At 40.3% G+C, this 25,750-nt stretch overlaps 1 protein-coding gene across 1 annotated transcript in view; it reads right to left on the reverse strand.

Annotated features, from left to right (window-relative positions):
• Positions 1-5,805: 5,805 nt before the first annotated feature.
• LOC112184770 (laccase-14) overlaps positions 5,806-25,750 on the reverse strand; it is a 47,308-nt gene continuing 27,363 nt past the window's right edge. The window contains exons 2-7 of the mRNA XM_024323009.2: positions 8,457-8,608; positions 8,118-8,362; positions 7,811-7,939; positions 6,940-7,534; positions 6,110-6,471; positions 5,806-5,996 (exon numbers count right to left, since the gene is read on the reverse strand). Of these exons, the coding sequence (XP_024178777.2) occupies positions 5,806-5,996; positions 6,110-6,471; positions 6,940-7,534; positions 7,811-7,939; positions 8,118-8,362; positions 8,457-8,608 (1,674 nt within the window). The remainder of the gene's footprint in view (positions 5,997-6,109; positions 6,472-6,939; positions 7,535-7,810; positions 7,940-8,117; positions 8,363-8,456; positions 8,609-25,750) is intronic.

Raw genomic sequence — 25,750 nt, forward strand, 5'->3', positions numbered from 1 at the left:
GTGGATAATTTCATATGAAGAAGTCAAAGGCTTATACTGAAGTCTTTTTGGAGAAATAATTGAAGGAATAAAGGGGCAGAAACTGACCTAAAACCAGCTCAATATTCACATGTTCATGTTTCCTACCCACATGAAGAAAGCTAGATGCTTTTCTCTTTTTCCTTGGATATATTTTCTTCTACAATCTCTTTAATAGATCATCATCACTTCCATGTTTCTGCACTTTCATGCTTTACTTTCATTTCATCATTTCTCTATCTTTTCCATATTTTACAAATCACTTTCATAATCCACTTTCATTATTTTTCTTCCACTCATCATTTCACTCTTGTTTTTTTTCCCTATATAAACACCTTCTCCTCTCATTCTAAGACACACATTCACAACATCAAAACATCTCTAAGATGATCTAAGTTCTCTCTAGAGCAAACCTCTCTAAGAGCAACTCCTCTCCTTCTTTTTCTCTTATCGGTGATCACACTTCTAGTCCTAGTCTTCTCAGAAGCCGACTTTCAGTGCCACCAAACCCTCTGTCAAAGTGCTTCGATCCTAGTCTCCTTGGGAGCTGATTGTAGTACCACGACCAAACACCAACACCAAGACACATTCACAACATCAAAACATCTCTAAGATGATCTAAGTTCTCTCTAGAGCAACCTCTCTAAGAGCAACTCATCTCCTTCTCTTTCTCTTATCGGTGATCACACTCCTAGTCCTAGTCTTCTCAGAAGCCGACTTTCAGTGCCACTAAACCCTCTATCAACGTACTTCGGTCCTAGTCTCCTCGGTAGCCGACGGTAGTGCCGCGACCACAACGGTTACGGAACCAGCCAAGCAAGGGTAACGCCCTAGCAACCCAGCCAAGCTAAAGTCACGCTTTAGCAAGATCTCAATACTTCCCGGTGATTTCGCTCTGCTCAATCTGCAATATTGAGTATCGATTGTGTGAACAAGAAGAAGCTCAGCAAAAGTCCTCACCACGAGGCACAAAGAATCCCACGACGAGGTTGGTGCTCTCCTCGTCCACAATTGCTTGAAAGAAGTCAGGTCAAGGGACACCCCTGACGACCTCATCCGAACGGTGATGGCACGCCCACGCAGAAAAGAGACTGTTGTCTAGCTGCAACAAAACTGGAGCCAAACACTATAATTGCTTATCAGTTTTTATTCTAGCTGTAAATATAGTTTAATGCCTGCATTATAACAGCAGTTTATTACTGCTATATATGTGTACAATTGTAAACATCAAACTTAATGAAACTCACTTTCTACATGGTATCAGTAGTTTAGGTTCTCACCTTATTGATCCTCTTTCATCTGTCCTTCTTTTCCATGGCTTCCATCACCTCTTCCTCCAATCCTTCCCCAAACACCTCCAATTTCATCAAACTTACAGAATCCAACTACTTAGTTTGGCTTTGGCGATCAAACCGTACCTTCATGAAAATAATCTTTGGGGCTATATTGATGGCCCCAAACCATCACCCGAACCCACCATCATGTCCATTCCCTCTGACAATCAACTAGCTACTCGTATCCCAAATCCTGCATATGCTACATGGTTCCAACAAGATCAGCTCATTGTCAGTACTCTCACCACCACCTTAACTGAAAACATTGCCCATCTTACCATTGGATTTGACACTACCAAAGACATCTGGGATTGCCTTTCCCGACACTTCTCCCAGCGTTCTATGGCTAGCACTGCCAGTCTCAAGATGCAGCTGCTAGATCTTCACAAAGGAAATCAATCAATGGATTACTACCTCTACCAAGCCAAGTCTATTGCCGATTCCTTGTCCTCCATCAACAAACCCGTTCCAGCTGAAGACTTGGTCCTTGCCACCCTCCATGGTCGTGGTCTTGATTATCTCATGCTTCAAATTGCTCTCACTCAGAAATCCCCTCTCCTGAACTTTACAGAGCTGCGTGTCCGGATTCTTTCCTTTGAAGCTTCTCAATCTCGCTCCTTGGATTCCACTCCGGTTGCTGCTCTCTATCATCAAGGCCAAGTTCCTTCCCGTCGTGACAATCACTCCAACATTGGCAAGAATTTTCCCAGAAGCGGTCGCTCCAACCATGGTCGTCCATCTCAGGTTGCGCTATCTTTTCCTGCGCAATAGATGCCTGCTCCCTCTCTTGGGCCATTTACTTCTCCTGCTTGGGCTATGCGCCCTTCACCACCTAATGGGCTTCTCGGCCCAGCTCCAACTTGGTGTCCCAATTACCATACCAATCAACATGGGCTGCATCAATGTCCCCATTGTTTTCCTAGGCCATCTACTACTACACCTTTTGCTGGAGCCCATTTTGCTGCTGTTCCCATTTGGTATCTAGATACGGGTGTTACTCATCACATGCATGACTGCTTTGCTTCTCAATAACTCTCAACCCTATGGTACCCTTCCTTTCTCCTTAGGCTCTTCTCAATTCTCTTTATATGACGTCTTTTGTCTTCCATCCATTCATAAAAATCTCTTGTTAGTTGCTCGTTTCACAAAAGACAATCGTGTATTTTTCCTTTTCGCTCCTGATTTTTATCAAAACTATTGCTTAATTACTAGTGGTCTCTTGTTTCAGGGCCCTTGTACAGATGGTCTCTATCCCATGTGTCTCCTACTCCCCATGCTCTTGCATCCATTCACTCCACCTTCTGGCATAGCCTTTTGGGCCACCCTTCGTCAAATGTTTTAGCTCGTTTAGGATCGTCTATTGGTTCTAAATTATCTTTTAGGTCATTTTGTAAAGATTGTGCATTGAGCAAATCTCATAAGTTGCCTTTTACTTCTAATAATGCATCTGTAACTACTCTATTTCACATAATTCATAGTGATGTTTGGTCTTCTTCTACTTCTTCTATCAATGGTTTCAAATATTATGTGCTCTTTACTGATGAATTTTCTCAGTACACTTGGATTTATCTCATGAGCCGCAAAAATGAAGTTCTTACTCATTTTCAAACCTTTGTCGCTATGGTCCACAATATCTTCCACAATTCCATCAAATTTCTCCAAAGTGATAATGATACTGAATATGTCAATCATGCTTTCTCTCACTATTGTAACTCCTTGGGAATCCAATAGTGGTTTTCTTGTCCTTATACTCCACAACAAAATGGACTTGCCGAGCATAAACACCACCACAATGCCACCATGGCTCGCGCTCTTCTTCTTACTTCGGGTACTCCGCATAATCTTTGGGTTGAGGCCGTCTTAATATCCGTTTATCTTATTAATCTTCTTCCTACACCTGTCCTTGATTGGGATACACCACATACTCGTCTCTATGGCACTCCGCCATCTTATTCGTCTCTTTGTGTCTTTGGTTGTTCTTGTTTCCCTTATCTCAGTTCTTATGTCTCAAATAAACTCTCTCCTCGTAGTCTTAAGTGTGTTTTCTTAGGTTACAGCCCTAAACATAAAGTATATCGATGCCAGACCCCTCAACTGGTCGTGTATACGTTTCTAGGCAGGTTTTATTTGATGAAACCAGTTTTCCTTACAAAAAAATTGCAGGATCAGTCAGTTCCAGACTCAAAATCATTAGAGTTCACTCAATTAAGCAGCCTGACTCTCAGCCAAACCCATCTATTCAACGTCAATCTGCAACATCACCTGCCTTAGACTTGGTCGCGCCTCCTCCACCCAATCCTCCATCCTCTCCACCGATTATCACATACAGTCATCAACCCCGGCCTACCTTTGATGTTCCTGCGCTGTCCCTCACCGTTGCCTCTCCTCATGGCCACGACGGTCCTCCCATCCACGCCACCACAACTTCGTCTGCCTCTGTTGCTCCAGATCAGGATCCTCATCCTACCAGCCTTTCTCTCCCATCCAATTCTCCTCCGGCGCCGGTTGACACCATTCTCCTCCAAAACACCCGATGGTCAAGCACCTCTAGGATGGTACTCAAAAACCCAGAATCCCAAGTAATAGCACAGTTACGTATCCCATTCCTCGCGCTCTCCTCACCATGATTGATTCGGTTGAGCCTACCTGTTACTCTCAAGCTTCAAAGAAGGTTGAATGGCGTGCTGCTATGGTTGAAGAAATCAATGCTCTGATGAAGAACGAGACTTGGTCTTTGGTTGCCTCTTTCCTACCCAGAACACTGTTGGCTGCAAATGGGTTTTCAGAGTGAAGTGGAATCCGGATGGCTCCATCGAATGCTTTAAAGCTTGACTTGTTGCCAAAGGTTTTCTCCAACAGCAAGGTATTGATTTCCACGAAACCTTCAGTCCTGTTATCAAACCTGCTACAATACGTACTTTCATTAGTCTTGTTGTGTCTCGTGGTTGGTCTCTTCGTCGATTAGATGTCAAGAATGCTTTTCTCCATGGTTTTCTTATGGAGGATGTCTACATGACTCAACCTCCTAGTTTCATTGACCAATCTAGACCCACTCATGTCTGCAAACTCAATAAAGCACTCTATGGCCTTAAACAGGCTCCTCGAGCGTGGTTTCAGAGGATGACATCTTTTCTGTTGTCTGTTGGGTTTACCCAAAGTTTGCCAGACTCGTCCTTATTCATTTTTGCTTATGGTCAGCACAGTATTTATTTCTTGTTATATGTTGATGACATTGTGGTCACGGGTAGCAATAATCGCCTTCTCCAAAGCTTCATTGATGCTCTTGCCAGGGGTTTTGACATCAAAGATTTGGGGCCACTGCACTACTTTCTTGGTCTGCAGGTTCACACCTTTTCTCATAGGCTTCACCTTAATCAGGTCAAATATGCTCATGATCTCCTTTCTAAACATGATATGTTGCTTACCAAGCCGATGACTACCCCTATGTCTGCCAAAGATCCACTCATTGCCATAGATGGTGCGTTACTTGAGAATTCCGGACACTCGTCGGTGCTTTACAATACCTCACGATTACACGTCCAGATATTGCTTTTGCGATCAACTCGGTTTCTCAGTTTATGAGTCAACCTCGTCTTCCTCATCTTGTTGCCGTGAAGTGCATTCTTGGCTATGTCAAAGGAACACTTGGTCATGGTTTATCCTTTGCTCCTCAACAATAGCCAGTACACCTCTCTGCCTACTCTGATGAGGATAGGGCAGGTTGTCCTCACTCCCGCCAGTCCACGTCGGGTTATCTTGTGTATCTTGGTTCCAATTTGATCTCTTGGTGCTCCAAGAAGCAGCCCACGATTGCCCACTCGAGTGCCGAGTCGGAATACCGTTCTCTTGCTCATGTATGCGCTAAAACTACTTGGTTAGGTTATCTTCTCTATGAACTTAGCGCTCGCATTCAGTTCCCCATCTTATTGCACTGTGATAATCTTAGTGCTACCTACATGGCGTCCGATCGTGTGTTCATGCTAGAACTAAGCATATTGAGCTTGATTATCATTATGTTCGCGAAAAAGTTGCTCTTGGCAGTCATCGAGCCTACTTCATTCCCTTCAGCCAGCTGATTTACTCACCAAACCACTTCACAAGTCCCGGCATCTTCTCCTTTCTGGCAAATTTGTTCGTCCGGAGCCGCCAAATTTTAGGGGGGGGGGGGGGGGGGGGGGGTTGGAGAGACTAAATCTTCTCCTGAAATCAAGTCATCTAATTCTTCCCTATTGATTTGTTCATAGGCTGTTTTGATACTAAGCTATCATTGCTTATCAGTTTTTATTCTAGCTGTAAATAAATATAGTTTAATGCCAACATTGTAAAACCAGTTGATTACTGCTATATATGTGTACAATTGTAAACATCAAACTCAATGAAACTCACTTTCTGCAGATCACATACACACAAACATAGCTATATATAGATTATGCTTATATATCATATTCAAAATCTATTTACTTGTCTTGCTGAATTTGTGGTGAAACTGCTCGAACACGTTGGCAGGTGAACCATTACATGGAGGCAAGTATGGAGGTGGTCTGCGTATGCTCGTCTCTGGCGTGCCACCATTTTTCACTATCATCACAGTGTTCATACCCCAACTGAAATGTCGATCCAAATGACAGTGCCATAACCAGACCCCTACCACAAACCGAACACGATAATTCAATATTAGCAAACATTATAAGGCACACGTGATAAGCTATAACCTCATAATGTTATGCAAATCCAATTATTTACGGAAGGAAACATACCTGGATTACTGGCTTTGAATCTGATAGCAACCCACCCTTTCTTTGGGACTGAAACAGTAGTTAGCTTTGGTGGATCAATCAAATTATACCCTTCAGGGTCTGTCTCGTTGTCAAAATCTCCAAAACCTGATCCAACTACATAAAAGCTATAACCATGCAAGTGCATTGGATGATCCTCAGATGCATCAAGCAAATTAGTACCCTGAAATACAATTTCCACCTCTTCATTGTACTCTAACACCTTGACTCTAGTTGCTTTGACAGTTGCAATAGTTCTATCAGGAGCCAGATCATCAGATACGAAGTCAAATAATGCTGGTGGAAAATCAGGAAAATCTGAAGTATAAAATCCACTCATGTTCCTGCACATAAATGTAGGTTGCATATGATGTGATTAAACTACAAAGCAGTTCCTCAAATCAGTTTATGCATTTTATGATATTCCTGAAGCTCTTCAAATAAGAAAATCTGATGCTGAATCACCCGAACGGGACCGTGAATATTTCTAGTCTAAATCATTTTATTTTCTCTTAGCAGTGATTCCTCAGGTCCGGTTATTTAACCCAGGGCTTTCATTGGTGCTAGTATTGGAATTTTATTGTTAGGGACATTCTAGAATGAACTTTAGTTTAATTATATACCAGAATTATAATTGTACGTTATAGGCAATCTCAATCTTTCCCATCCCAGTCTATTTCAGTTTTTCTCCTCCTAGATAAATCCTGATCCCCTATTTCTTCTTAATCCCCCTAAACTATAACTTCTATGTCAAATGGTGGTCCATAGAAGTATATGTTACGAAACAGAAAGTTTGGAGATCAAGTAAATACCTGTAGTAGGCAAGTAGCACATCTGTTGATGGATTAACCCAACTTAGATTGTTTAAACTTGATAGAAGGCCACTTTTGATCTCTTCACCACCATTAATAAGGGTGCCATTATTCATCGCAACCGTTATATACATTTTGGTAGTTATATTCTGTGGCACATTTGTAGGGTGGTCTATGCTTGCTAAGCTCTTAAGACGACTTGTGAACTTTACCGCAGATTCTATATCCTCAAACGCAGGAAGGGTGGATGGAAAGATTGGGTATACCGGGTGAGAGTAATTGCCTTTATACTCCAGAATTGCTGTCACATTTGATTTGTCATAGCCTTCAACGGCTGACTTAGCGGTGTCAAATTGTCTTCCAGCCATGTAGTATCGGCCAAGAGGCTGGTTGGCGGTGACCAAAATATCCATGGTTTGTCCGGCAGAAATCATAACATAATCGGTCACGATGGGTTTAACATATGATCCATCCATACCAACAACAGTGAGTGTATGTTCAGCAATGGCAAAGTAGAGTTCTGCATTCATCACAGCATTGACAATACGAAGAAGATACGTCTTGTTATACTCTACTTGCCAGCGATGTGTACTTTCTGCAAAAAAACAGTCACATTATATCAGACACACATGAGGCACTCTGTTTCACAAGCTTTTGCTCAAGTAAACTGAACTAAACCTGGAGAAAAGGAACTTGATTTTGATGCTGCAAAGTTTTGTTTTGGCAAAGAACCAAGTACATGTGGATATGTGGTCTATGGGAACGTACAAACGTTCCAACCGATCATTTCATGGGGCTATCTCTTACTTTATCTCATAAAGAAACACTCTTTTTGAATTTGAGATCTCTTCAACAGAAACTTAATTAATACCATTTGAGCACCAGCCAAAATCTCCAGGTTGTCCATTAATGGTGTAGCAATCAGACCGAGGAGTGTCAAGACCTTCTTCGACATCCTCAGTAACCACCTCGTTCAGACGTTCAATTAAATACCAAGATCCTGCAAATATAACAGATGGAGCAAAAACAATTAATAATATAAGCACTTCTGTTTAATGTCACTCCTTATGGCTATGGTTTTGTCAGTTTACAGTCACTTCTTTGTTACCAGCATACTGAAAATTTTTTATCAGTCAAAAATAGAAATTTGTGGCTAGAGTGAAGTTGATCATGCATACCAAATATGATTAATTCTTCTCCATCGGGCTCAGCAAATGGAAAACCTGTCTCTTCTAAGGGCATAACAACAATGGCACCATGGACACTAGCTCTAGTCCAATCACTATGGGCATGCCACCATAGTGTTCCTTCCTCATCAGAAAATATAACCTCATAAGTGAAATTTGTTTTAGGCTCAATAGGACATTGTGTAACATATTCTGGACCATCTGACCAAGGATTTCTTGGTTGATGTACTCCATGCCTACCAAGAAAATAATAGCCTTAAAATTTGGTACTTCAAATGTATCGTAGACTATAGTTACAACATGTGATTCGACTAGTCACCACTTACTTACCAGTGAATAGTAAGGCCATAGTCTCCTTGGTTTTGGACATTGACATAGACGGTGTCTCCTTTCTGCACGCGAATGGTCGGTCCAGGAAAACTATCGTTGACTACTAGCATGCTCTTAGTATTACATAACCTTGTAAAGTTGGCCTCCTTGAGCTACATCAAAAATTAAACTTTTAAAGACAATTAGCAATTAGGTGAGTTTCACAAAAAAAAATATAACAAAATAAAAAGATCTCATTTACACGTCTTCATTTTGTTCTTTTCATATATTTTTTATTTTTTTATTTATGTTTTGCAATAATACCTTTTGGGATGACATTCTTATGGAACTTATTAGTTTCACTTTTTAGTTTAGAGGGTATAATAGACATCTTATGGTTGGTGAAGACTATAGTACCAAATTCACAAATTTATAATACATCCACAATTATATAAATAAAAATGATACAGTCTCTTTTCTCGTTTTAATATTTGTATGTGTGTGTATGTAAGGGCAACTCCAACCCTAATGTCAAAAGCTGAAATGACTTATCCAATCCAAATCCAGCATCTCCAACCCAATAAAAAAATGTAGTCAAAATGGCCCCTGAGTCAAAAGCTTATGCCATCTCCAGTAAGTGAGTCTAAATGGCTATTTTCTAAATTGCGGCCCTTTTTTAATCTCCAACAACAACAACAAAAAGGGCTAAAGGGTCATAAAAGTGCCAAATGGCTTAGAAAAGGGCCAAATGTAGCCTTTTGGCTAGTCCAAGCCAAATTTAAAGGGACCAAGTGAATGGCTAGGATTACATGCAACCACTAGTTAGTCGTTTATTTATTTTGTTATTTTTTTTTATCAAAACATAAAATTTTTCAAAATCTCATTTTTCCTATAAATATATACATCATTTCTCCATTATTTCACATCTTCTATTTTCCTTTATAATTCACCTCAACATAGATATTTTATCTTGTCAAAATTTTGCACGTTTGAAAAAAATACATCTCAAAATATAATCTAGCTTAGAATAATTACAACTAATAAGATCATAAATTAAAAACAATATTTAATCAAACAATAATAAAATATTAGAAAGAGCTAAAATTTGGCTCTGCGTTGCTGGAGACCATTTATTAAACAATTATATTTCAAGGGTTAAACTTTAGACCCGGACCTAATATAGCCCTCCATTATTGGAGATGACCTTAGTCATTTTGATAAAGCTTTGTAGCTGTTTGAACCTACATTTGGCAAGGCCCACGTAGCAAATAGGTGGACCCAACCCACAAAGCGTAATGAATATCCGCGGCTAATTAGCCGCAACACATTAAATGTTTATTGTCACGTGGTAGATAGGTGGGTCTGACCCACAAAGCGTAATGAATATCAGCCGCGGCACATTAAATGTTTATTGTCAAATTGATGACTAAAAATAACGTGTGCAGAAAGCCACTATTAAATCGGAAGAAATCAAGTAAATTACAAAGTTTAATGAATGACAGCAGATCCACAAGTCATAATGAATGAATGACCGCGGCTAATTCAAAGAGGTCGATTGTCAGGAAAAAACGTTACCGAAGTTTGGGGCATTTAACTTGAATGAGCATTAGGAGGTGTTATTGCCAATCATCAGTTACAAGACCTGATTGATTGTTCATGATAGAATTAATCATTGATAATGATATCACAAACATGAATACTGTTCTATTTGTAATCAATGTGGTCTTAACTGTAAAGGATGAAATTGTTTCTTTTCCTTCATTCAATAGTTTAGCTTCACTATAAAAAGGACCATATGATTCATTGTTAGAGGTCCTCGATCAAACGCTCTATGCGATTACACAAATTTTATCTCAATACATTTCAACATTTCAACAACACTTATCAATCTTTACGTGTTTATCTTATCGCTTTCTTTACATTCAAGCAATTTATCTTCCTGCACTTTAGTTGCTGCACATTTACATTCCTGCACTTTCTTTACCTGCACTTTCGTTATGCTATTTATTTGTTGTTATTTACTTTACGTCATTTACTCTATATAAAATCACAAAAAAAGAATCACTTTCACCTCAATCACCGAGTTACACAGCACGAAGACTGCGGCTAGTTAAGGCCGATCCGTGCTAAAGTCCTTGCATTCAAGGTAGAGAGAACCCTGCGGCCGAGATCGATCCTTCCTCGGCCCACAATCAACTTATCAGAAGTAAGATCAGCGCACGATCTACAATCTAGAACAAAACCTCGCTTGGCCTACGTACCGGCCGCCAGTTGGCACGCCCACGCACAAGTCACCACTCCATAAGGACACGTGTAAGCCAAAGAAGACCTCGGCCCAGTGACAAGCAGCCGAGACAATTTTTGAGCGAACATCTTTTGGCACGCCCAGTGGGACAACACTCGGTGAATGTTACCAGATCCCTACAACAAGTCTCGAGGGAATCATTGTTATAGGTGTAGGCAACAAGGCCACACCTCTTCTTTTTGTCCAAACAGATCAGCTGCCTCTAGAGATCTCATGGTGCCCATGTCAAGTCTCCCAATGACATCAGTTCAACCATCGGCTTCGACATCAAGTGGGATCTCTACGAGTGGAGTCATGGCACGTCATGCATCATCAGTTGCTACGACTGCCACGGTAGTGTCAGCCTCCACTACAGTGAGTCATCCATCTTTCAGTCAGCATCTGCAATCACATATCGTCCAAACCTCAGGGACAACAAACCGAGTTGATTTTACAACTGCGACTGGTGCTCGACTGTATGATCCTGTAACTTATCCATGGGGCTTTCCACCTGGGTATACTCCTCCTTATGAGTCAGTCAATGTACCAGCAGCTGCAATCAATACCATATCGTTCCCTTGGGGGTCCTCTGCGGGCTATAATCCGTTGTATGAGCCGCTTAATGCGTCTGCAACAGTTGGTACAGGACAGACTCCATGGCCATCAGGATTTAATCCATTGTATGAACTAGTACCTACGAGCGCACCAGCAGCCACTGCGGCAGATGTATCTTGGCAGAGTCTTAACATGATCTTGACAACGTTGAAGATGGCATCGGTCGGCTGGGTCGAAGTTTTGAAAATTGTTTCACTCGGCTCGACTGCAATCTTGAAAATGGTTTTGGGCAACTCAACCGCAGCATGGGAGTCCAATCTGATTTGATGAATGCGTGGCTACGTTGGTTTCAGACTAGAACAGGAACACAAGTGCCGCATAGCAATCAGAATGAAGGCAATAGAAATTGGTCTTTTGAGCAAGGTCAAAGAAGTCAAACACAACAAATACCACATCCAACTTGACAGGCTGCACCATTGCCGATGAGACCAGCCGCGGCTGTTCATTCTCTAAGTCAACAACATTCTTTCTTAGAGCCGCGACAGCAGTCAGTTCATCAAGTGTCAACTCAATAAGTTTTTTCTAATGGACACTTAGGGCAAAATACAAGCAACCAGAATCATGTACACCAGATTCCACGGCCTCAGAACCAGCTGGCTCATCAAACCCTCAACCAAAATAATGTTGCAAGACATGTTCAACCCCTCAATCAACATGTATACGCGCAACAACAAACTACTGGTCTGCAGCCCTGGCTAAACCAAGCGGCAAATCAAGCATGTGGCCAACAAGTTCCTCTGCATCATAATCCACCAGATCATGCGGAGCATGGAATACAATGACAGCCAATCCAAAACCAGCAACAACCAATGCAGCCATGGCATGGTGATCATACTAGACCTGTTCTCTTTAATGAAGTTCAGAATCTGGTGGAGGGCATGGTGGGTGATTTGCGCCAGCGGATAGATAGGCCTACTTATACTAAGCCACCTCATATCGACCAAGTTCCCTTACCGCATCGATACCGTGTTCCCACTTTCCATTTGTTTTCTGGGGATGCTTATCAGTCTACGGTTGAACACATCGGACTGTTTATTTCACAATGTGGTGAGGCAAATAGTGAAGAGAACCGTATGCAATTGTTCGTCAATTCTCTTACCGGTCCAGCCTTTTCGTGGTTTGTGAACCTACCACCCAATTCTATCCAAAATTGGAGGGATCTTGAGCGAGCATTCCATGACCGATTCCACAAGGCAGAGTAGAACATACCGATAGCTGAGTTGGCTAAATCATTTCAGACGGCCAATGAGACTACTCAAGAGTATATAGGGAGATTTAAACTCCTAAGAGCTAGATGCAAAGCGCAGTTACCAGAATCTGAGTTTGTAGAGATGGCATTGGCAGGACTTGGTTTCGAGTTTAGGAAAAAGTTCGAAGGTCTGACATTCAGAGATCTTTATTAACTTGAATCCAGAGTCATAAGATACGATGCAATTTTGAGAGAGGATGTGCAAAAAAGGCTTGCTTCAAAAGGCACATACTGCATTAGTCAGGCCGTTGGCGCGGCCCATATTGAAGAGTGGAGTAGCGACGAAGTCCGAGCTTACTGTGAAACGGCCTTTTGTATGCAAGGCTTTAGAGAAAACGGAGTCAGTTGCACGTTCTCTACACGATACTTATAAGTCTCCACCACGCACGTATTCGTTTGACATTCACAAGGCTGATTTGATCTTTGATCAACTTTTAGCTGCAAAGTTAATTAAATTATCTGCTGGACATGTTTTACCATCTGTTGAACAAATGCAATGAAGAATGTTTTGTAAGTTTCATAATTCCTGGAAACATTCGACTAATAACTGTGTTATCTTTCGTGATGTTGTGCAGGATTTAATTGATCAAGTTCTCTGGCACGTCAAGCTCTACAATGAAGGTGGATAGTGACCCTTTCCCGGCTGCCAAAGTGAATATGGTTAGTGCTGGGATTCCCATGGCAGCCAACATGAGTGCAAAGCAGAAGGACCTCTTTATGGCTGAAGGAGTGATGGTAGGTTCAATCAAGCTTTCTCCTTCTAAGTTAACAACTGTTCAAGTCCCAGTGGCCGCAGTGCTATGCGGAAGGTGCCAGAAGGAGGTTGGTCTTGATAAAGTTCTGCAACCAAAGACTAATGACAACCACAGAGTCAGGGAGAAGGTTAAGCTACTTGATCAAGGGGTTTCTCAAAAGTCTCAATCACAAGTGCAAGGCAGTCAGAGAATCTCTTCGGCCGCAGAACCAAGTTATTAGAGAAGGTATGGACAAGAGTACACTAAGAGAGACAGACCAATAGCCACAAAGATTGAGCCAAAGCCTGTCCGTAGAAGGCTTTGTTATGATAACTTTCCTTATGACAGCAGCAAGAAGGAAAGTTCTCCAATAAAACATGGTCAGACTGATCGAGAAAAAGGAAAATCTCCTGTGGTGTATGACCGTACTAGCCGCACTAGTTGGGCTAGCAAGAGAGGCACCCGTGGATATGATGAAAGGTGGCCACAGACATACAAGCCTCCGGTCACCCATGACAATAGGTGGTATGGCAGAGTGTTTAGAGATCACCGCATTGAGCCTTTATCCAAAACCCAGAAACGCCGGCAGCAACGAGAGCTTGCCTTGGCTAGAAGGTTGGCGTTGGTGAGACAAGATGAAGAGGCACAAAAACAACTTGAGGATAGAAGCAACACACAAAGGGTCCATGGATGGCAGGAGAATCGACAAAAGTAGCATGGTAGTCGTCCTCAAACAAGGAAATTTGATTCAGGATCCACTTCTATGTCAACAACACCCCCAGAGCTGCTTGCAGAGGGTGAGAAGAAACTAACAGGATATGTTCCTACTACATAGAAAGCTTTAGCAACTATATCTAACAAGCTACCCCCAGGAGTTAAGGGGAAATCTCAAGTTGAGAAGTTGAAATTTGAAGTCCTGAGAAACAAGCTACCTCCTTTTTCCTCGAAGAGTTGGACTACCATGAAGGAGTACCACAGGACTCATTCAGCTTTAGCTTTATATGGGCCGACGTGGGAAGAACTTGATACTATGAAGGCTTTAATAGAAAACCCAGGGCTTGAGCCTTTGATGGTGCAAAGTACATCAAGTGCAAGATTAAAGATTTTGTATCAGGCACAATTAGATGGTGTGGAGTTGGTGGCGAACACTGTCGATTTACCAGTATCCCAGCGAGATCTCAAGTATCTCAAGTATCTCAAGGAGTACCACAAAATGTATTCGGTTATCAGTATATATGGAGTAACTCCACAAGAGAGGAAGTTGTTGGGGAAGATGGAAGAACGCATTCTCCAACGAGAACTTGAATATGCTGCGGAGCTCGGCAAGGGAGATTCTGATTTTGAGTTGGAAGAGGAACTAGCAAACATGGATATAGACTGCAATAACACTCATCAATAAACCATTTCTCTTGTGTGTGATGGAAAAGCCAACCAAGTACCGGCTGATGGAAAATTCCATATTGAAGATGAGCAGCCAATGATTGAGGTAGAAGAAGAGCCAGAGTTTGAGAAGCCAACTGATGTTATCTTTAAAGAAGACTTCATTATCTGTGATGAAGATCTCACTGGCCGCGGCGGAAGCTTCAATAGCCACAACCATGATAAAGACCTCATTGGCCGCGGTAGAAGTTTCAATAACCACGACCATGGTGAAGACCTCACCGGCCACTGTGAAGGAGGTGAGGTGGATGAAGGAGTTGTAGCGTCATCATCGCTGAATCAGGAAATGACATTGCCAGCTAACGGAGGAGAGGCCGTAGTGAGCATGGTTTATGTTCTTCCCATAGATTTTTTAGCGTAGCCTGACCAACCACAGTCAATGGAAGGGGATGTTGAGGATACAGTTGTACCAAAAGTTCTTATTGAAGAGCAATCTCATGCTCAGTTTTCCAAACCAACTCAAGACATGTTCAAGCACATCAAACCATTGTATATCACTTCATGTTTTGAAGGATATCCAGTGTCTAAAGTCCTAGTTGATGGTGGTGCTGTGGTTAATGTTATTTCGGTGACCGTAGTTTCAAAGTTGAAGAAAGGAGAGAAAGATATTCTACCTGCTGATCTGGCGGTGTATGATTTTTCTGGTAGCAAAAAGAAGACTATGGGAGTGATTCCGCTGGAGATTAAGGTTGGGAACAAAAGCATCATTACTGGCTTCTATGTGATTAATGCTGATACCACCTACAATGCTATATTGGGCCGCGATTGGATCCACAAACACATGTGCATTCCATCCACTCTTCATCAAATGCTTATATTCTGGAATAAAGATGAGATTGAGATCGTGAAGGCTGATGATAAGCCGTTCAAGGCCACGACTAATGTCGTAGAGGCTGCATACTATGATGAACAGGTTGGCCTATCTGAGATCCGAAGGGAAGACCACACGGGAAAAATTACTGGTGTTACCATGCGCAGGATGATTTCGCTTGGAGTCGAGACTGTTTTGGAAGACTCGGAGCGTCCTGCCTTGGCTAAGCTTTTTGATTCAGTCCTTAATGAGTGACACCAGAAAAGAAGATGAGAAGATGGCCGCAATTGAGAATTCCATGAGCAATCTGCTGGCCTATTGGCACAAGAGGGTCGCCTACTTAGGTACGGCCATTAACTTAGTAGAGGTTTTGTCTGAAGGTAGACATGAAGATGAGATCCAAAAGGAACAGGTCGGCCCTGCTCTAGCCGAGTTGGAAGATACTCCAGCAGAGGTAGAAGATCCTAGAGAAGAAATCAATCTTGGTACTCTTGAAAATTCGAAGCCGCTCTTCATAAGCAAGCTGCTTTCCAGTGAGTTTAAGGAAGAGCTAGTAGCTTTACTTAGGGAATATAAAGATTGTTTTGCTTGGGATTATCATGAAATGCCTGGTTTAGACCGAAGTGTTGTAGAACATAAACTACCTTTGTATAATGATTGTAAACCACATAAACAACCACCGCGGCGATTTTCCGCCGAGGTGCAGCTAGAAATAAAAAATGAGATAGAACGATTTCTTTATGTTGGCTTTATTCGTACTGCTAGGTATGTGGAATGGATATCTAATGTTGTGCCTGTTAAAAGGAAGAATGGCAAAATTAGAGTGTCCATTGACTTTCGAAATCTAAATGCGGCTACTCCTAAGGATGAATATCCCATGCTCATGGCCGATCTTCTTGTAGATGGAGCATCACGCCATGAAATTTTATCTTTCATGGACGGCCATGCTGGGTACAATCAAATCTTTATAGCTGAAGAAGATGTGCACAAGACAGCTTTCATATGCCCTGGTGCACTTGGAACATATGAATGGGTTGTTATGCCATTCGGCCTTAAAAATGCTGGGGCTACATACCAACGGGCCATGAACATGATCTTCCATGATCTTATTGGCCGGACAGTAGAAGTATACATAGATGATGTCATCATCAAGTCTGGCAAGAAAGTGAACCACATTGCTAATTTAAGACAAGCATTCAAGAGAATGCGAGCTCATAAACTCAAAATGAACCCACAAAAATGTATTTTCGAGGTTTTAGCTGGAAATTTCTTGGGTTTTCTTGTGCATAAATTGGGGATTGAGGTGGACAAGAATAAAGCAAAATCTATCATCAGTGCACCACCTCTGACAAATAAGAAGGAGTTACAATCTTTTTTTGGCAAAGTTAACTTTTTGAGACGATTTATAGCAAATTCAGCAGGAAAGATCCAACTATTTTCACCTCTGTTACGGTTAAGGAATGAGGAACAATTTGTTTGGAAGGAGGAGCACCAGCGCGCATTGGACGTCATTAAACAATACCTTGCAAACCCACCAGTGTTGGTACCTCCAGTTAGAGGTCGGCCGCTCAAGTTATACTTAGCCGCGGCTGAGAATTCAATTGGTAGCTTCTTAGCCTGAGATAACGATCAAGGGAAGGAACGAGCTGTATACTACCTGAGTCGAATTCTGACGCCTGTAGAGGAAAGGTACACCCCTGTTGAAAAGTTGTGTTTAGCATTGTACTTTTCAGCCATAAAGCTACGACATTACATGTTGCCATCAGTAGTCCACATTATATCAAAGACAAATTTGATTAAATATATGCTTACTCAGCCAATCATCCGCGGCCGTATTGGCAAATGGACTATGGCTCTTTCAGAGTTTACATTTAAATACGTGGCGCAAAAATCAGTTAAGGGACAAGCATTGGCCGACTTTTTAGCTCACTGATGCGCCTTTGGGAGCGCATAATTTAACCCTGAAATATCGTTAGTAGTATAAGCAAATAGGGATCGTTCTATTCCGGGGATTGAGAGTACACCTGTCATTGTGAAACAAATAAAGAAAAGTATTATTTATAAAAATAAAATAAAGAATAAATATATACAAGTGAACAAAAATAAGGGGGGAGGGTTTTAAGAATTATAGAATTGAAAATTAAGATAAATAAAATAAAGAAAATGTAAAAACATATATACAAGGGTGGATCGCAAGGAACAAAGATCAAAACCACATCCATATGCAAGAAATCCAATTACAATTCCTATAGTTGATTTTAAATGTCATGAGAGAGGAGTTGATCATGTGAAACATTCGAAAGCAAATGATTTCCCATATTTTACTTTTCAATGCTAATTAACCTAAGCGAAAGCACCTAGATTAATCCTATCAAACATGCAATCAAGCCCTAGAAAGCTAGTCAATCATGACATGTTCAACGCATTAGACATAGAGAAAGACTATCAACTCAAGTGTACAACTTAGTATGGAAAAGTCCACCTAATTGCAATCCTCTTTAATTAAATTCGGTCTTTGCACAAAACCTTTACTACTTTGATTCAAGTTTACACAAAACGAAAAGTCGATTTCATGTTCTTAAACCTAGCACCAATCATATCAAAACCCTAAGTGTTTGCAACCACATAAGATTAAAATACAAAAGTTATCTATAACGCAAATTTAATTAAACAAACTCACATAAGCAACATAAAAATCAACATATAGAAATCACAACTTTATCTCAAAACATATAAACGGGCTTTAAACTTTGCCCTTAACATTATTTGTTAACTAGAATTCATAGTTCTACAAATCTAAACAAAGAAAACCAAAAGAAATTACAAGGAAAAAGATAGAATTACACCATGAAGGGAGTGGATGATGAAGAGCTTGAGACATTGATCTTGAATCTTTAAAGCAAGACTTCACTATCACGGCACAAGGTGGATGATGACGGCTAGGAGGCTTCATGGCTTCTTCTTCTCTTCTTCTCTTTGCTTAAAAATGCAGAAACTTAAAACTAGAGAACGGAGAGAAAAATGGAAAGGAAATGGAGAGACAAAGAAGATGAGATGGATGAAGGAATTGGTGTAGGAAATGGTGACTAAGGAAAATGGAGAGGAAATGGTGAGACAAGGAGATGAAATGGATGAAGGAATGTGTAAGTGATGATGATGATCTTTTAGGGTAGAAAAAATGTATCCAAGGAAAAAGAAATGCTTTCTTCATATGGGTGGGAAACATGAATATGTGGTGTTGAGCTGTTTTCAGGTCAGTTTCTTCCCCTTTATTCCTTCAATTATTTCTCCATCAAAACTTCAGAATGAGCCTTCGACTTCTTCATAAAAAATGTTCCACTATGAGTGTATATCATCCTGAAAAATTTTCAGAGCTTTATTCCATGTGGTTGGGCCGGAAATGCTGCTGGACCTCTTACAGGTCCAGTTTTCCGGTTTTGCTTCTGTAGAAAATTGGGCTGATTGTTTGAAGGCCTTCCACTCATATTTTTCTCTGGTACTCTTCATAAGAAATGATCCTTTGGGTGTCTAGAATGGATCTGGAGAGTTTCAGCTCATTTCGAGTTCATTTGGTCAGGTGGCCGCTCCTTCTTCCTTGCTTGGCTCTGATTCTCCTAGCCGGAGTAAGAAAATATTCAATGTTGACTTTTTAGTGCATTTTCATTCTTCTCCATCATTTCTAGGTAATTATGGACGTAACACTCATTTCACCTTCATCTACTCCAATGTACCTAAAAATAGAAATTGAATTAAAAATCGATTCAGTTAAGGAATTAACTAAGCAAAATGTGAGGAATTAACTATTAAAATATCACATTAAAATGCTCCTATCAAATTCCCCCACACTTAGCTTTTGCTAGTCCCTTAGCAAAACAAAACAAAACAAAAAAATCCAAAACAGAACAAAGACTTGACAAAAAGCAAGTAAATGACTCTATTACTCCTAACTGTTGTCTCAGAGACTCCAAACTCATAGCTTTCACGTTAAACACTTAATCAAAATCACAAAGATAATTCCATGGTTAATAAAGCTGTGACATTCATATGACTAAGCAAGATATGGAGAACTTAAGTTATACAGTGAATGATAGCATGTTTCGAACAAGTCCAATCCAAACTCACAGGGCATACTCTCGATTTTTCTCTCAGAAATGGCTATGCTTAAAAGCTTCACACTCAAGTATATGCAAGAGAACAAATTGTAAGGCAACAAACAGCTTGCATATTTCATCAATAAACACATTTTGTGAAGAATTTTTAAAGACCTCATGAAATGACTAAGTGCACAAATGGACCTAAACCATAAGCTCGACTGCGTAACTGACTCCACTAACCAAAGATTGCCCATCTCAAGGATCAAGTTAGCACTTAAAACAGGTTGTAATGGGGCTAAGCTAGGGTTTTCGAAATGAAGATTAAGGATACAAAAAAAATCCTAAGGACCTAGCAGAGCATATAAGGACCACCTTATGTCATCATTTTTGTAGACCAAATATCATTGTTTTGGGCCAAACCTTCACTCTAACCAACATGGGAATGGACAAAGGCATAATTTTCAACTTTGAGCCTTATACAAATTTGCAAGTCCCAAACCACACTTCAACATTTTCCCAAGAGTTTTCTTTTCAATTTTTCTTCTCTTTTGCCGCTTTTCTTTCTTCTTCTTTTTTTTTTTTTTTTTCAAGGCAAAATTTTTTCTTCTTTTCTTCTTTTTTTTTCTTGGATTTTCCCCACCCCACACTTGTCTTTCATCGTCACCCCTACATACTATGTCATGCTCTACTAAGTCCTTAAGACAAGGGTAGAGATATCCTGTACTAAGCTCATGGTAGGGTAGTGAGGGTGATGAAACAAAGGTTTTCAACGTAGGCTCAAAGGGGTTCATTCTAAGGAGTCCCACGACGGGCACAATTGGGGATACATGCTTGTTTGGCTATGGTGGTTACCCTAATGCCTTCTATCCTATCCAGGATCAGTGCATATTATGGCATACAAGTTTTGACAGTCACAACAGCCGAGTTCTAGTACTCTCTAGTCCATTAAAATCTATGGCACATGATCATTGGATTTTCAAAGAAAGATGAGGTTTTGCAAATACAGCCATGAAATTCTGAAATTATCAGTAAGCACTCAAAAGAAAGTATTTTAGCTCAACAGCTCACTTGGGTCAAATGAATCAGACTTAATCCTAGCATGCTTAATGAACCAAGTTACAATCCTATCTCAAATCTTCATACAAGCATCACAATGTCGATTAACCACAGAATTCAATTAAGTCCTATTTTGATTGTGAAAACCTTCAGCCATGAATTCAGAGACATGTTCATCCTAGATGTTAGGAGCATCCTAAGACTCAAACACACAAAAACACTCTAAAACCAACAATTTTTTTTTTTTTTACAATTTAATTTAATTTCAACACTTAGGTACGGGAACAGGGAGTCTCGATGTGCAATGAGACTGAAACAGCTACCCTTTTTCAAGACTATGTTTAATCCAATATACCTTAGTGTATCACAACATCAATTAAAAACACAATCCAACATCCACTATTTTTTTTTTTTAATATACTAACTACTAAAAACACAATAAAGCAATAATCCGTCCCCCATACTTAATTCATGCATTGTCCTCAATGTATAACAAATATAAAGCATGCAAAGAATAAATCAAGCATAGAAGAGAAAGTTAACACAACGAAACCTAAAACAACTTAAAATTCATGAAAATAAAATAGAAGGAAGAGTTCAAGAAAGCAAATCTGCGTTTGATGGCTCCTCCACAGCTACAGTTGAAATGGGTTGCCTCCCATGCAGCGCTTAATGTTTAAAGTCTTTTAGCCTAGACTTGTACCTCCATTTACTCCTTTGGAGGAGCGGTGTGCCGGCGAGTGGCAGCCCTTTTGCTGGTTTCAGCTTCCTGAGGAGGGTTCTCATGGTGTGATGCAGTAGTGTCCTTGCGAGGAAACCCAGGAGGATAACTCTGCAAGTTATTGACTTCCTGAGCAAGCTTGTTTATTGCAGTGTGACAGCGGATCAAAGAGCAGTTCATCTCAGAGATGTAATCGATCATGCAATTGACTCTCCAATCTGTCACCATAATACTATCGCGGAGAGAGGAGCGCAAATCATCAATCGAATCCGACAAGCTTTCCAGGGTGGCCATAGGGCGAGGAGCACGAGCAGCTGGTGAGGAAGAAGACTCTCCGGGATGCAGTCTGGGAGAGCGACGAGGCAGAGGAGGGGGACTGCGGGTACGCTCACGGATAGGACGATGGTCCCATGGACGAGTAAGCCCAGCTCTAGTGGCCGCTTGACGACCTTCTTCCTCCAAAGAGAGAACACGGCATTGATTGACGCCCCTGCGAGGGGTTACCTTGGTTCGAGCCATAAGGAAGTAGAAGGAATTTGAAACTGCACGCTTTAGACAAACCTTAGTAAAATCTGGAGGAGACAAAAAAGGATGTATATGTAAAGCACAAAATAGGGTAGAAATCTCAACAGGCACACGGTTTTAACAAAGCTTCTCCGGGAAGGAGAAGAGTTATGACAGTTCACGGCCCAAGAAACTCCCCCACGTGTAAATATTCCTTTCTTTTCCTGGATTTATGGCATGCTTTCGGCTATAGCTTGTCTGTCACGGATCCTTGAGATTCGTTTGATTCTCCCACGCGTCCTTCTTTTCCTTGATTCACGGCAATTAAACCTGCTTTTGGCTGTAGCTTGTCTGTCACAGCTCCTCGAGATTCGTTTGGTTCCCCCACGTGTCTTCCACGCGCCAACAGCTTTTCCGTGTTTACGGGTGACTTTAATCCAACGCGTAGATTTAATCTCAGAGATCGTCCATCCAACGGTGGAGATCTGCTCACTCGTTCTATAAATAGGTGCATTCTGAGGTAGCGACTATTCACTCCAAAAGAAAATTCTTCCGAGTTCCAGCCTTTCTCTCTCAACCCTTCAGCCTTTCTTTCGAAACTCAAATCCTTTCTTCATCAACATGGAACAACGAACTCTGCAACTAATGGAGTTACAAACCCAGCAACAAATGGAATTACAAGCCCAGCAACCAACCGAGGAGGGAGGAAGCATCCAAGCAGCCGGGAGTAGTAACTGGTGGGCTCCCACACCGCCTCAACTAAGAATCCTCAAGGGCCTTTACTATGATAAGGGTTTTAAGTACCCAACTCCAGAGCAGATTCAAGAGATCTGCCTTCATCTGAAACAGTATGGGCAGATCGAGGACAAGAACGTCTTCTTTTGGTTCCAGAACCTCAAGGCTCGTGAGAGGCAGAAGTTGAAGGAATTTCGGAACGTTCGGGTTGGTGGCTCTCTCGATCTCAATTTTGGATCCACTAGTTCTACTGATGATGGTAGGTCCATTGATCTAAACTTTGGTTCCACTAGTTCTACTAGTACTGACAGATCCATTGATCTAAATTTTGGGTCACGTGTCGGCTATGGTGTTGATGGATCGATCATGGAACAACGAGGAGAATATCACCAGGAGATTGAAACCCTTCCACTATTCCCCATGCATGGTGAGGACATCTTTGGCAACATGAAGACTACTTCTGAGGGAGGTAGCGGTTATGGCGGTGGCTCTCGCATTTCCCTTGAGCTCAGCCTCAACTCCTACGGAGATGCAGACATGGCTTAGTATAGTGTATTATTATTATTATTATTATTATTATTATTTTTGTAAATAGCTTAATTTAATAAGACAGAATGAATGCAGTTTTTTTTTTTTTTTTTTAATTAATTTTTTTTTTATATAAAAAGGACTCAAAAATAAAAGACAAATATATATATCCCTTCCCCCACACTTAAATATTGCATTATCCTCAATGTAATCAATTAAAAGCATGCAATGAAATAAGTAAGCATAGATAGAAGACATTTACGAAAACAAATCCTAAAATAAAAACAATAGAGAAAAAAATTGAAAATAAAAAGAAATAGGGAAAGAGAAAGCAAATCTGATTATATTCTGAATTGGGTTGCCTCCCAAGTAGCGCTTGTATTTTACGTCTTGCAGCCAGACAGTACCTACATTAAATAAAGTTAGTAACTATAATTAACAAAGAAATACAAAAAAAAAAAAAGTATAACTATTAATTACAAACTACAAGTATTAACAAGTATATTGTACACAAGACACAAGTTAAGTACTCAAGTGAGTATAAAACGTGAAAAGTATTTTTACAAGTTTAAAGTGTGAAACAACAAAATAATTTACACGTATAGAGTATTCACAAGTATTTCTTTTATTATAAACATTATTGATATCGAATCAAATTCCAAGCGGTAAATCAAGTGGACGTGCGGCCCAAGTATAGTCGCCTAGACACAAACTCACTTTCAAATCGTTTGGGCAACCTTACTGAAATGGCCAGGTGGGGGAGGGCGAACACGAGAGGAAAAATCCATTTTAGCATGAGCTACTCCCACATTGTGGTTTATGCCCATTTGTAAGCACTTCTGGATTCAAAAACCCGTCATGAACGTTGTCCCCTTCCTAGACACCATTCCACATAGGCTATACTTACTAAGATGAAAAAGTTCATAAGTGTGAAGACAGTTCAACAAGTGTTAATAAAGGCCGCCCTCAACCTTAAGGGACCTGAGCTAGGTACCAATAAGGGGTTTAGGCCAATATTAACAAAAGAGACTTCACCTATTCCTCTCAATTTACAACCTACAATTAAAATTCGTGTTCAATAATATAAATAATATTTAAACTAAGTTTTAAACAATTTATATACAATAAATGACACAATTTAGCAAGTGATTTTTCAATTCCCCGGCAACGGCGCCAAAAATTGATGCGCCTTTGGGAGCGCATAATTTAACCCTGAAATATCGTTAGTAGTATAAGCAAATAGGGATCGTTCTATTCCGGGGATTGAGGGTACACCTGTCATTGTGAAACAAATAAAGAAAAGTATTATTTATAAAAATAAAATAAAGAATAAATATATACAAGTGAACAAAAATAAGGGGGGAGGGTTTTAAGAATTATAGAATTGAAAATTAAGATAAATAAAATAAAGAAAATGTAAAAACATATATACAAGGGTGGATCGCAAGGAACAAAAATCAAAACCACATCCATATGCAAGAAATCCAATTACAATTCCTATAGTTGATTTTAAATGTCATGAGAGAGGAGTTGATCATGTGAAACATTCGAAAGCAAATGATTTCCCATATTTTACTTTTCAATGCTAATTAACCTAAGCGAAAGCACCTAGATTAATCCTATCAAACATGCAATCAAGCCCTAGAAAGCTAGTCAATCATGACATGTTCAACGCATTAGACATAGAGAAAGACTATCAACTCAAGTGTACAACTTAGTATGGAAAAGTCCACCTAATTGCAATCCTCTTTAATTAAATTCGGTCTTTGCACAAAACCTTTACTACTTTGATTCAAGTTTACACAAAACGAAAAGTCGATTTCATATTCTTAAACCTAGCACCAATCATATCAAAACCCTAAGTGTTTGCAACCACATAAGATTAAAATACAAAAGTTATCTATAACGCAAATTTAATTAAACAAACTCACATAAGCAACATAAAAATCAACATATAGAAATCACAACTTTATCTCAAAACATATAAACGGGCTTTAAACTTTGCCCTTAACATTATTTGTTAACTAGAATTCATAGTTCTACAAATCTAAACAAAGAAAACCAAAAGAAATTACAAGGAAAAAGATAGAATTACACCATGAAGGGAGTGGATGATGAAGAGCTTGAGACATTGATCTTGAATCTTTAAAGCAAGACTTCACTATCACGGCACAAGGTGGATGATGACGGCTAGGAGGCTTCATGGCTTCTTCTTCTCTGCTTCTCTTTGCTTAAAAATGCAGAAACTTAAAACTAGAGAATGGAGAGAAAAATGGAAAGGAAATGGAGAGACAAAGAAGATGAGATGGATGAAGGAATTGGTGTAGGAAATGGTGAGTAAGGAAAATGGAGAGGAAATGGTGAGACAAGGAGATGAAATGGATGAAGGAATGTGTAAGTGATGATGATCTTTTAGGGTAGAAAAAATGTATCCAAGGAAAAAGAAATGCTTTCTTCATATGGGTGGGAAACATGAATATGTGGTGTTGAGCTGTTTTCAGGTCAGTTTCTTCCCCTTTATTCCTTCAATTATTTCTCCATCAA

This window comes from Rosa chinensis, chromosome 2, assembly GCF_002994745.2.
Source record: "Rosa chinensis cultivar Old Blush chromosome 2, RchiOBHm-V2, whole genome shotgun sequence".
In the NCBI taxonomy this organism is placed as follows: Eukaryota; Viridiplantae; Streptophyta; class Magnoliopsida; order Rosales; family Rosaceae; genus Rosa; species Rosa chinensis.